This window comes from Drosophila subpulchrella, chromosome 3R (assembly GCF_014743375.2).
Source record: "Drosophila subpulchrella strain 33 F10 #4 breed RU33 chromosome 3R, RU_Dsub_v1.1 Primary Assembly, whole genome shotgun sequence".
Lineage (NCBI taxonomy): Eukaryota > Metazoa > Arthropoda > Insecta > Diptera > Drosophilidae > Drosophila > Drosophila subpulchrella.
In genome coordinates, this window is record NC_050609.1 from 6,261,606 (window position 1) to 6,275,542 (window position 13,937).

The following is a 13,937-nucleotide window of genomic DNA, read 5'->3' on the forward strand; positions in this document are numbered from 1 at the left end:
CCCCTTCTATTTACACTCGCCATATAATTTGGCTTCGAATTTATGTGCCATGTGCCACGCAGTCGTTTTTCTTAGCCCTCTACCTAACTACCAATTTGTTGTCATAATTCATTGACGAAATTATTAGGAGACTGGCAATCGTTTTGAATTTAATTGGCATTCTCCGTAAATGTGGTAAAACATTTGGTCAATCGCCCGATTCCAGTTATTCTGGGAGTCTTGTTAACTTTTTGCTTACACCAACCGGTTGCCTCGGGGGTTTTGTTATGTGTGTTTGAATGCTTCATAAGTGGCCTTTATCTCGCATGCAAGCTTTTGGATACACAAAAAAAGGAGGAGAAGGAATATAGCTTGTTTAATCCGACAAACAGTTGCCAAACTTTAGCATAGAAGTCGTCGCCCCGAAGCAGTTTTCGAAAAATTCACCCCATCTGTGCGGGTTTTGCCCCCCTTTTTCTGTAGTTTTAAATGCTTTAGCAGTTTCAAATTTGGATCACAAAGACACAATGGAATACTTGCCTCAACTTTTTCGCGATAAGCATTTGCATCTATCTCTAGCCGTGGTGCTTCGGTCCCACTTGCAGATGAAATTAGCTGCAGTTTGCCAGGGAAAACTTTCAATTTTTCATTTTCTGGCACAAAGCTTTGAGATCCGAGATCCGAGCGGAGAAAAGTAGAAGAGTAGAAGCTCTGGCAGCTGAATATTTGAGCTATTAGCGAGCAGAGTGAGACAATGCAATGCCCGGGCCGGCTAAACAATGTGCATCTATTTTTCCCTAGTTTTTCATAAATTATTCACGACAAAAGGACTTTTCAGCTACTGCAGCAATAAATGCAAAATAGTTGAGCATGTTTTATTGCAGCCAGCTAAAAAGATGGCATACAAAACATCGCGGGGACATGCTGACATTCGGCAGGAAAGGCTCGGATTCCTTTTGTTTTTTCGCCAGTTCATTCTCTTCTACGTGCACAAATGCATCTTAAACTGGGTGAGTGGGTAATTTCTTAAACATTGCACAATGGTACAAGTCCGATTAATTTTAGGAATTTTATATGATTTTTGGGCATAAAGTAGTCGAGATATTACAATGCTGTTCAGTCTTAAAAAATTTATAAAAATGTTTAATCTCAATCAAAATCTGATACATCTAGTATAGATTTGTAGTTTTTAAAATATCTTATTTATTTAAAAGCTTAAATAATTTATAATGTATTTTGAAATAGATTCTGTTGGTTAAAATTTATTCTTGAACTTTCAGTAAATTCTAAATGGTTCAGCCTGTTTAATTTTGTTAAAAAAAATCAGTGTAAAATCTATAATTTTTGGCTTACATCTATATTCCTAGAAAAATGTTCAAGTTATTTTTAAGCTTAAGTAATGTCTACTATATTTTATATTTAAATATAAAATCTACGTGGTAAAAATTGTTCTTAAGCAACCTCTGTTTAATTGCCCAGCTTGTACACATTTTTGATATATTTCTCCCACTGTTCTGGAAAGCCTTTTTCCTGGTAAATCTCGTATCCAATCTGATTTAGTCCTTAGAAGCTCCATCCCCTGGAGTTCTCCGACTGCGGTAATCCATTAACAGCAAATAGGAGCTCACTCCGCACACTTATCTAACCAAATGAGTGCATTCATGAACTCAGCCAAAGGCATGGCACACATGCTGCCAGTCTCACCTTTTGCAGGTGCATAATGACCGCAATAATGGATGTTGCGTCTCTATTCCTCCAGTTTGGGTGCTCATGCACTTATAGTTGGCCCACTTTTCCTTTTTCTTTCACAGTTTACTTTTTTTTTTTGTTGATTTTCTCGCTTTAGTTTCGGGTGGGCAAAAGTGGGTTAAGTGATTTTCAGCTCAATTAAAATGGCTGGAAAAGTCGAGGCAATGGCCAATGGCCAATGGGGCGTATGAGCGCTCTTACCGCTGACCGGCAAACAAGGCTCTGTCATATTAACTCGACACTCCAGCCAGGACACAGAGCCAGGGCAAGCTGACAGCCTGTCAACCGTAAAACACTAAAGGCCACTTGCGGGTCGCTCCTGCCGGTGATGGTGATGGTGATGGTGAGTCGCCTCCAGTCGAGTCGACTCCAGTCGAGTCGAGACTCTCTTTGCAAGCTTGAGCGTGAATTGCTACTAAATTGCAACATCAGAGTTAACTGCTCTAAACTTACGTGACATAATTATGCGTTTGACTAAGGAGTAGCAGCAACAACGTAGTGGGGGATTTCTGGGGGCAGGGGGCCTGGCATATGGCCACCCGGGAGTGTCTGTTGTACATACGAGCGTGTGTGTGAGGTTGTTTACACAATTACTACGAAATGCATGCACCACGCAGAACGTGCAGACAGCGGGACAGCAGACGAGCACACCAACATGCACAGAAAGAAAATTCTTTAAAAAATAGAGCTTAATAAAACACTTAAATAGGGGGTCCATCACATGTGTTGATAAACTTTGTAATCTTAAATTCTTAATTAAAGTAATATATAATAACACAGAAACAATTATTCATTTTAGGGAACTCAAGATTCCGAAAACAATCCAAGTTACCAGTATCGATGGTCTTGCAGCAATACTATCGATGTCAAATTGCCTACAGGACCTGTAGTACAGCCATTCAGTTTGTAAGAATTATTGCATACTTTCAGGGGATTCATTAAAGCGAATAGTAAAGATTAAAGCTAAAATGGCTACATAAAATATGTTTTCGATTAAGTATTTGATGATTCTGGATATAAGGCTCGATATAAGAACCTTATTTCTAGAACAACAAATTTTTTGAAATATTATTGATAACCCACATTAAATACTCAGGTTCTTTTACCTTAAGTTTATTCTTTTTGTAACTTACAAATACTCCCAAATTATTTTTAGTGCACAGGAAATAAACAGCGGTAGCAGCCCCTCAGTTCGTGCCTGGCTCCATTTACATAAGAGTGCGCTTATGGCCCCCTAAAAACCCCCTTTTCCGCGCCCAGCTCACACACATTCGCAGCTGTTTGCCAGCGGAAGATGCTTAATGAGCAGGCACACACTCGGCGCCATAAAACAGATTTTTATTGTGCCAGAATTAACTTTGCAGCACGCACACCCAGACGGGCTGGCAGCCAGACATTCCGACAGACAGGCAAAAGGACAACACAGGCGATTTCAATGAAGTGGCCCAAAACATTTGGTTGGCCAAAAATCACTTCAAGGTCGCTAAATGGAATTCCCTGGCATGTCATAATGCCACTGCTGTCTGTGTAAGCCATCTCATTGAATTAGTGTGGTGGGCATGTTTTGTGGGTGCCCCGATTTGGGCATAGGACGCATAGCTATAGCTCCACACCCATCCATGCCCATTCCACAAAACCAGAACCAGAACCAGCCAACCATTGACGTTCGACACATGCCAGGCATTAGGCTGCCAGTTGGCTGGATGTGTAGGATTCTGGATTCTGAATTCGGCATTCGAGAATCGGGATTTCAGCTGCTGGATGCTGGATACTCGAAAGCATTTTGATTAACGACATTGTGCACTAATGTCAAAAGTCATTCAATCAGCCAGAATGCCGAGAGTAAAGCAAAGTCGACCCGAACTGAACTGAAAGCTCCAATCCAGTTAGACGATGCCTCATTCATGGCTCCGTTGGCATTGTATTTTACGTTGACAGTATCGATTGATCATTGGCACGTGATTGAATTCAATTTGATGAAATACTTTAGCCAATATGTCGTGGCGTTGCGCAAATTTTTAACGATGTGGATTTTTATTTTGCGCCCAGCGAGCACAGAAATAATAATAAAAACGTTCTAAATAGATGATGATGTTCGGTTTTAATGGTTGACACTTGGCAAACCATGATGATATTATAATAAAGCCCTGACGTTGGATGACAAATGTGTTTGCCCGGCTTATACATATGGGATGTAGACCCCTCCCTCATCCAAAGTTATGCGGCACATTAGCATTCCTTCCGGCCGATCCATTCCAATTAGAGTTTGTTCGCGTTACGCATCGATGGGCGCGGGTTCGATTTAAAACATTGTCCTGGCCGAAAAACTCAACTTTCTGGTATCCGGGTCTCATTTGAACTCGGCACATTCAGCGCAAATCAGCGAAAATGTCCAGCCGAACACAAACTAAAAACCAATGGCATACGGAGCCACATAGCCACATGGCCACACCCACCGCCAATATCCATCTGCCCAGCCGAAATGTTCCATGCAAATCAATTAAAATGGACGAAGCGGTCGATCCTGACCAAAAGTTGACAGCCAGCAGAGCGAAATCCGCTTAAAATGTTGTTGCTGTGGACGCTGCTGCTGCTGCTGCTGCTTTTACTGCAAACAACCAACAAACAGACAAATGGATATTATCTTTTTATCTCCTGGGTTTGCCATTATTGTAACTGTTGTTCTTCTTGCTTTTTAGTTGTTGTTGCAAATGGGGCAAAGCTTTTAGAGGAGCAACAGCCGATGGCTAAAAGTACGGATGGGTATGGGTATGGGCATGGGGATAGCAGTCCGGATGAGGATGGGGATGGTTCGGGACTCTGAACTCAAACTGAGCTCAGCTCCTCGGAAGCTGTTAAAAATGCCTTAACTTGCGCAAACAGCGCCGAGAGAAGTGGAGGAGTTTTATGTGCGGCCAACGTGGCGTATACGTAATGTGCTTAAGCCTCGAAATTTAATTTGATTTTCCAATTAAACCAGCGCCAGCGCTTCACGAGTCAAAATGTGTGAAATGTGTGTAAACCATTGCAGTCTTGCATCTATACTATTTTTATATATATGTATAGATATGTAAAGGTGTGTAAGCGGGTGTACAAAAATATGCAATTCTTAATTGAAAATTGATTTCGCCTGGAAGCCAGGTAGCCTCAAGTGCAAATTGCTTCATTTGTATGCAATTTGCGGGTTTGCCTGTGCGTTTCGGCTTTTGGTTTGCTTCGGTTTGGTTTTTGGTCGTTTGCTCGTTGGCTGTTGGTTGCAACTGCATTTACGGTCTGTTTGTGTGCGGGGGCATTTTTCTCGAAACGGAATCGGTTTGGTTCCACAGAAGTAGCTCTTACCTGCCAGCTGTTTGCCTTTGCAGTCTCAATGTCGGCCATTTAATTTAATGCATTATTTAACGCAAACAATTTGTGCTCTGCCTGGATGATACAGACACGGATACACCGATCCATCTGCCTGCCAAAACTAATGGGCAACGACAAGGCCTAATTCGTGACATGACCCCTCGATTCGGCCATAATATCAATCATTGCATACATTAAGGCGCATCCGCTGATTGCACACCGGTCTGTGGAATTACCTATTATTATTATTGTTATTATGGGCAGTGACATGGCGACCGCATCACAGGGCACTCCAATCTCCAGAGCTCCAATCCCCAGCCATACTTGATAAGCAGTTAAATGAGCGATGCCTGTGCATATGGAATCGACCATCGTCAACCGAGCCTGTGTTGACGTGGGGATTAACATGTTGCGGCTTGTCGCATGTAATTTATTCAAGCAACATGTCGGGAGTTCACCAATGTGCCCCAGGACCGCAAAAGATGTTAATTAAGAAGCCAAAGTTAATCGATTTGCGGGCCAGCATGTTGATGGCTCCTGTGGCCGGGCCTTTATGTTTGTTTTTGTGGCCTCGGTCTGGGTTCGAAACCAACTGTTTGCATTGCATTGACTTAACTTGGCTGGCGGGCCAACCGATTCCATATTTGCTGGCCAACAACGCGCGGCTTATCGCAGTCAAAGCCAAAGTTCTGCATTCCTTTGAGCCAAGCTTTGCTGGTAAGAGAAAAAAAAAGAAAAAAGAAAACACATCTATCTATCTATCTATCCAGCTGTCCAGTGAAACAAAAACTAAAACTGAAAGCACACAAATGACCAGCAGATAGATGAAGCATTTTCCCTTTGGCCCTTACAATTGTTGCAATGAAACCGAGATTGCAGAATGCAACAAAAAAAAAAAGAAAAACAGAATTAAAAACATTTTTACCCGTTACAGTTGCTGCCACCGGAAATTCACTAATTCAAAGATGGAGTCCGTTGCTGCAAACTTTAACTTGCACTACATCCGTTTCCCCAGCTCACAGTTTTCCTGCTACACTTTTCCGCCTCCTCAGCCATTTTTCGGGGGTCAGCAGCAGGACCTCCCCCTCCATTTTCCAGCTGGATTTTCCTTTTCTTTCGAGCGATTGCTGTGCCATTTCTTTCGTGCTACTTGGGGAGCTTTTAATGTTTTATGCCTGATTGAGTTCTGCTTTCGGGTTTTTCTCCAGACTTTTTGTTCTGTTTGCCAACGCTGGACATTTCTATGAGATTTCCGCCTTTGTGGCTTATGTTTTGAGCATTTCTGTTATTAAACTTACAGCCACTTCAACTGGCTTTGTGCTCCCGGCCGTTGCTAAGTAATGAGATCGATCCGCTTTATTTTCCATTATTTATCCCGCCGCCCCCGCGTTTATCCCTTTGTCTTTTGTTTTCCCTTGCCCACATTTTTTAATTGTTGTTTCTGGGCTTGATGAATTGGAATTCATAGAAGATTGGCGTTGGCGATGGCGATGGCTTTGGCTTTGGCTTTGGCTCGTTTGCGCCATAACGCTTATTGATTTCGGGCTTTTTTGCCCGCAAGAAAATAACAATTTGAACGTTATATTCAGTGTGAAATGTTTGTATTTACTTATTATTTGGGAAGGGAAAATGGGATCATCGACCGAGTGTGCTGGTTCTATCAGTTGTACCAATCAAATCGAATTGGCAATCAGAAGTACAGCATTATCTTAGGAGAAGCACTTATCGTGCAGGAAAACAAAATCAAAGCGGTTCCGCTTTAATTGAAATTTTATGTAAAAAACATAAATGGATTAAGAAAAAAGTTAACTATGACTTTATGAAATACTTTATTTACTAAAAAGTATAACTAACTTCACGTATATTCCATCGCTGGACAGGGATTCACGCCTTTTAAGAATCCTTTTCTAGTCCTTGCAGGCTTAAAAGGAAATGTAATGTATAGCTCAAAAACATTTCCAAGATTTAACTTAATCTTGAGAGTTCCAACCAAATAAAATGATTACGGTAATAATAGTATTCTGACCGCCACGGCAAGAGATTTTCTGGCTCTAATTTCCCGCTTGTCCATGTTATTTCAAGGATTAGTCCATTGTTTTAGCCGGACACTGAAGCCTTACGGTCTCAACATTCCCGTTGAAGTCCGCGTTGCATGTGAACATATATCGTGTACTCAATTAGTCATTACATTAGTCGGCTCCTGTGTATCTAATTGATGTATTTGCCCGCCAACGTTTTGTTTCAGTTCAGGCTCGACTTCCTTTTGAAAAACAACCGACCCACCGCCAGCCCTGGTTTATTCATTGTGCTGTGCTAAATAAATAAAGCAATTTGTAACTGAGTCACGTAAATTGTAATCTGGCAAATAAATTGATTTGTTTGTTAAAATCGCTGCAAGCCAGCACGAAGGACCAACTGTACCGACTGTCAGGCAGCTGCTTTGATGGAACCGGAATCGTAGGAGCATCCATCTACCATGTACCATCTACCATCCCACCTTTCACCCAACTATCTGAAAAATATCGATATCCATTACGGACTTGCTGTCAGCCTGTATTGTTTTGCCGTTTTGCTTAAACAGGTCATGGCAAAGAAACTAGAAGGGGGGTTCAAAGGATCCCAGGGAAACCAAAAGAGAAAACAAGCCACACAAAGCTCAATGGGGCTTTGTTTGTTCCAGGGGTTTGAGGCAGAGGTGGTACTGAATCTGCCAGAGGCATGTTTTTCCTGGCCTTCACCCAACTGCAGATTGAATTGTATGCCTTTCGACACCTGAGACACTTTGGCATGTGGCAAAGCCGATATGGTGTCACCAAATATTAACCCGATTGCAATGCAATTAATATAATTTATGACTGTTAATTTGTTGCCTACCGTTTAGAAGCGTTTATCATATTATTACTGGCTGCTGATCTTACTTCAACTTGTGGCTGCCAGCTGCATTAGGACGGTAAATAATTCAATGCAAAATGCCTGAGTCTGGGCAAATATTTGGGCCTGCCAAAATCAAATTTATCCCGAGGAATTTGATTTTAATATTAAACAGGTCTGGAGCGTCAGGATGCCAAGTTGCCCGGATGGTGGACCTACCAAAATCCCGGAGACATATGCAAAAGCGGTCTGCCAGGCTGGCAAATGCCAACTATTTCAGCTTACTTTCCGATGTGAACTTTTCGGTTTTCGGTGTTTTCAAGCAGTGCAAAGACTAGAACCGAACTGAAATGTCTGTCTGCCTGCGGCTTGGACTCTGATTTACAAGCGTAAAATAGCAGTGGCATAAAATATTTAACTGTTTTGTATCGACCGTCTGTGAATCCCTCTGTATCCTCTGTCTGTGGACTCGCAGTTCAGTTTGGCAGGGCTGCCAGTTTGTTTTTGCGGTTGCTCTGAAGGGGCTTCATTTCATGCGGACTCGTTGGTTTTTTCGCAGCATTCTGCTCTAATCCATATAGCATCGTCTGTGTTTATTTTCATATTTAATGACTTGTTTTTGTTGGCATTCGCCGCTTAAAGCCACAACACAAAATCATATAATTGCTTAATATCCACGTTAACAATGCCGGCCAAAGAGTCGCCCCCCTGTCCGACGCATTTATTAAATTTTCATTAAAATTTATAGTTGCCTCGCTGTGGCCTGGGCGCCCATAAATCAGCAAATTAATATTAGGTTGTGGCAATGCCGACGGAAGGTCGGCTAGCCATTGTGCCCAACACGTGGATAAGCATAATTCATGTTCGCCATAGGGTGGGGAACTCTCATCCCCCCCCATCATCCCTGTAAAATTTGTGACACATTCGAAAATATTTCGTCCAAATATGCGGTTGCCTGGCATGTGACAAATTGAATGTGCAGCATTTTCGCCCGTTCCATTTAAAGTCGAGAGTGCAGTTTAAGGATGGGACAACATCTCATCCATTAGGGGCCTTTCTGCTATCGGTATCGGTTTGGTCATGGCTGCCGGCTGGCTTTTGGTACCAGATCCTTCGTCCTCCGTTCATCGCCCTGCGCCCAGAGACTCGGTACTCTGCACTCTGGCTGCCATGTAACGTGCAAATAACAAATAAATGGCCAACTAAAACCAACATCAATCAGGCCATGTTTATGCGGGCGTGCTGCGACCAGTTTGCCCGATTCTCTGACTCCGAGCAGCGATGCAGTTGAAAGTGGCCAACGGTTTGCTTGGCCATGCTGCAAAGGGCAGACATTAAATCCCACGAGTTCCAGTTAATGATGAAGAACTAAGAACAGTCGATAGCAAAATATATCTAGTGTAACATTCAAACCAATCGTCTCTAAGGAGTTAGTCACGGTTATATGATAAGTTATGCTTAGCAAAGATAAACATGAGGAGAAAACAGGCAGAATAATAATTTATTATTATATATGAAGTAAAATTATCATAAGAACTGGGGTAATGGTTTACATTGGGTAAACAAGAAAGATAAGATTTCAACGGACCAGTACTACTAAAATATAGCAAGTTTTGCTACAATCTTTAGATCCAATAGTTATATGAAGCCGGGAAGATGTTGCCGGCCTGTGCCATAGTGGCAATGACCTCCGTAGTCTTTATAACCACAGCAGTCGTAGCTATTTATAACGCCGGTTTCAAAGCATATGATTGTCCAATTCTGAGGGATACTATCACCGTGGCTCTACTTGCTGACAACAGGAATCAATTCGACCTTCCGTTAGATATTCACTTAGATCCCCATGAGTCGAGGCTTATGATCTGCAATGGCACCGAGTTTAGTACCAGTTGCCAGGAAGACGGGGTATTTTATCCACCACTACCCAGTCCAAACTGTGTAGAGACCCTAAAGCCATTTATTGAATTGGTCCAAGATCCCAGTTGTCCGCATACCATATATGTCGTGGGTTTATCGGACGGGACTAGACAAATGGAGCTCTTTCATAGCTGTTAAGATCCGTCAACACGTTCCACCCGACAGTTTCAAGTAAGTTATCCGGAGTCAAGAAAGATATTTAGGTTCGGGATCACAAAGCTTTTTTCCTTAAAAAATATTTAATTTCTGCCACAGATGAGGCGTCTTTTCAACAGAGTAATATTTATAATCGGTTTGAAGCTCTTCTGGGACCGCAACAGCGATATATTGCTTCTCCACAAAGTCCCTCCTTCGACCGAGGACACCTGACTCCCGCCGCAGACTTCCCCAACGCCTGGGCTAGCCAGCAGACTAATAGGTACCTAAATGGTGTCCCCCAATACTACAGAATCAACCGAGGCAATTGGAGGAATGTTGAAAATTGGATTCGTCAACAACACGACACCCAGATAGTCTGCACCGGGGCTTTGGGCGTACTTGAACTGAACAACAGGAATCAAGTGCCGACGCCGATTTACCTAGCAGAAGGTAGAAACCCAGTTCCCAGGTGGATCTACAAAATCATTTATAGTGTCGACAGCAAAAAAACAACAGTGATTTTGACATCAAACAATGGATGGGAAACTGTAGGACCAAACCCATATGCTTTTTGTCGAGTTGTGCCCTGCCCCCCAACATTAATACTTACTGAAGTTGGATTTACATTCTGCTGCGATCCAACTGACTTTATTAAAAGGAACAACCCATGGTTTCGGGTTGCATTCAGACACACAAAAGACATATTTGGAGATGAATTACGATAATAACGATGAAAAAGATTAATAATGTTCACACAAAACAAGTTATTTTCATAATAATAGTATTGTTATAAGTTACAATTGTATAACATTATAAAACAGGTTCGATTGGCAAGAAATGATTCATATAGAAAAAACTGGAATGATAAGATTTCTACACATTAGATATAACCCAATAAAATATATCACATTGTTTTCATTCAGTATCTATTCCTCATACCTGCTCCTCAGATAGTCAAGATAAATTTTTTATGACCACACTAATTTATTTTTATTGTTGTAGTGGCTGGCTATCTAAATAATAAGTGAGTCACTTTTCTCTAGACAATTGTATCTCCCTTTTTCAGTACTACAGTTCAGCCCTCACCTTAAAGATTTTTTGGGCCTTGATTGTCAGGCTTACAGCCCAGTTAAGACAGGTATCTGCTACTCTGCATGCGGGTATGAAAATAGCTATGGCGAGTATGGTACAGCAGGACAATTCAGGAAAGTACCTATATGATTGCGCCCAATGTGATTATGCAGATACATTAACTGCAACAATTGTTGGGGAACTTATAGACCAAACGCAACATCGGTCTACAAGATGGTTGACTGCCCCAAAACGTTGAGTCCAGCCGACACTGGCTACACTTATTTCTGCGATGCAATCGACTTATCAAAAGAAATGTTCCCATCTTGGCGGGGGCTTGCTAACATTACATTTTAACTTGATTTAAAAAACCGGATTTTCGCCAAACTAAATTATCTTTTTCAAGTTTTACTCCTCACCGGTCGATTTTATTGCCGCTTATCAGAATATGCGGGAATACACTCAAATGACGCTTATGAATTCTCTTATTGGGAGCTCTCTTAAATGGTATATAGCTACTGGTGTCCAAAGATGAATAGTCTAAGAATAAGCGAGTTAAGCTATTGCACTGTTTCGATGCTGAAAATAATACGTATATATTTGACCACATAAGAACCTGCTGAGTTTATTGCGAACCTCACTTCTATACGGAAAGTTAGGCAGTAAAGATGTACGATCTTAAATGCCTTCTGGTTGGCCTAAGTTTGATTCTTTGTGAGTATATATATAACGTGCATATTTAAAAGATTAGTTTAAAATTAATTCGACATTCAGTTTTAGGAAATGTCAGCGCTTTATGTATTGTTCATAAGAATTTGTTGGCCACCAAAAATATTTATTTAACCAATAATAATGGGATATTTGATATTCAGCACAGTGATATAGTGGCTAACGGGCAATCGATCTATTTGCTTTGTAATGGAGGAGTTGAACCTACTAAATTCCAGTGCCAATCTGACAATAATTTTGATCCACCTCTGAACACGGTCATGTGCTCAGCACCGTTCGAACCATCTGTTGTAAATGTACCAGATACCTCTTGTCCCAGTCCTTTTCTTACGTACGCCGTGGGTTATCATGTCAGTGGACGCTTCATGGAGCTGTATCGAAACTGTTTCGATGCTCAGCACTTGGCACTCCAACATTCCATCTATAAGGTGTACCGCCACGAAAATAGTAAGCTTATAGAATTTTTTAACCACCTACTTATCTTGAACCCCCGTTTCAGCCGCTCCACGTCCTAATTCTCCATGGAACTCTGATGGAATAAGTGGGGGATTTGACAGTGCCTACGAGGGAAAAGCCACTCAAGCTTGCTTGCAGACTAACCTGGGTGCAAAGCAACCGCAGTGTAGATTTGATCGTGGCCACATGACACCAGCCTCTGCTTTCATGTTCACAGAGCTTAAGAGAACCACCTTTAGGTATTTAAATGCTATCCCCCAGTATGCAGGAGTTAATCGTGGCTACTGGAGGACAATTGAAGGCTGGGTAAACAGCCTAGTTATGGGACGAAATTATGATGTTCTTAAAGTTTGCACGGGAGCACTGGGAGTGCATAGGTTAAAACACAAGAATAGTAACAAATTTATATCAATTTTCCTGTTGGATAATGACAAAATTCCCGTACCCGAATGGATGTACAAGATAGTGAGCCATCTTTCTGGAGATAAATGGGTTATCTTGACCTACAACGACTTTAATGAGCCTAGTCAGCAGGCCTTAGATCAGATGCTATGCCAACCAGTCAATTGTCATCCAAACCTTCATCCCAATAAGAGGGGTGTGGGCTACACTGTCTGCTGCGAGCCATACGATTTCATTACAAGAAACGTACCACATTTGACGGGTGTTTGCTAAAGCCTACAACCCAATTACCTAATTGTTAAAAAAATTTTAATTTTGGATTTATACGCTTGACCAGAAAAACATTTCAGTATACGTTTTGTTCTTAAAAGTTATCAGTATGAACTACGAATCCCGGAATCTGAGAGATGAGAAGGTATTCGCCAAAAAATGGATCATTCACCGTAAGAGGAGTTTTCGTATATACGCTAAAATTATATAACACTTTTGATGTTGCAGGTTTAAGCTGGATTACACGACTATAAAGTTTCCTAACCTATTTCATCTTGATTCTAAACTGACTTTCTTGAGTGTAAAATGGGTGGAACGAATCAACAACCACTGACGGTTAAACCGCCTTTACATATACTGGAGTATTAAAACCAAAACAAAAAGTTTTATTTTCGGAATTTGGATTGGACTACCTATATTATATATCAGATGTTCGATGTTTGCCATTACAGATTGTTTGTTAAAAAAGGAACTTTCTCGTCCAAAAGACACAGATATGATGAAAATGTCATCTTGGTGCAACATTGCGCCTGAATATATATTACAATATATATATATAATTTCTTTTACTTTTTGCCCAAAAGTATAAAAGCCCTTGAGCCTAATGTAAAATGTAATTGGTTAAGAATAAAATGGTTTATAAAAAAAGGTATGTATAGGGATCAATCTAATACGATGCGTTACAATATTTGTTAATTTTTATTTTTCACTAATAAAAGCCTAGCGTCTTATTTTCGATTGAGTTCACAAAAACGCCCCCTTCGCAGGTATTTATTATTTAAATTGGAAAAGTACTATGAGGTAAACTGCCCTATGATTCTTCTTCTTCTTATCAAAGCAAAGGTTGATGATTTTGTGATAATTATTTTATTCAATAAATTTAATCGTTGCTTACTGAAACAATCAGACTCTCAGAATTATTGAGATAATGAAATGTACGCACTCGATGCTGATTCAGATTACGTATACAAAAAGCAGTCTGAGCTTATTGCGATCTTTAGTTCTACATG

General features: G+C 41.0%; 2 protein-coding genes across 2 annotated transcripts; both read left to right on the forward strand.

The window, feature by feature from the left end:
• The first annotated feature begins 9,600 nt into the window (after window positions 1-9,600).
• LOC119552556 lies at window positions 9,601-10,928 on the forward strand. Its single transcript, XM_037862179.1, has 2 exons — window positions 9,601-9,994; window positions 10,081-10,928. Exons 1-2 carry the CDS (start codon window positions 9,601-9,603, stop codon window positions 10,722-10,724), a joined length of 1,038 nt encoding a protein of 345 aa, XP_037718107.1. The 3' UTR covers window positions 10,725-10,928.
• An 806-nt stretch (window positions 10,929-11,734) lies between these two features.
• Window positions 11,735-13,317, forward strand: LOC119561448. Its single transcript, XM_037875104.1, has 4 exons — window positions 11,735-11,784; window positions 11,845-12,246; window positions 12,299-13,100; window positions 13,156-13,317. The coding sequence occupies exons 1-3, from the start codon at window positions 11,739-11,741 to the stop codon at window positions 12,928-12,930; spliced, it is 1,080 nt and encodes a 359-aa protein (XP_037731032.1). The 5' UTR covers window positions 11,735-11,738; the 3' UTR covers window positions 12,931-13,100; window positions 13,156-13,317.
• Window positions 13,318-13,937: the final 620 nt, after the last annotated feature.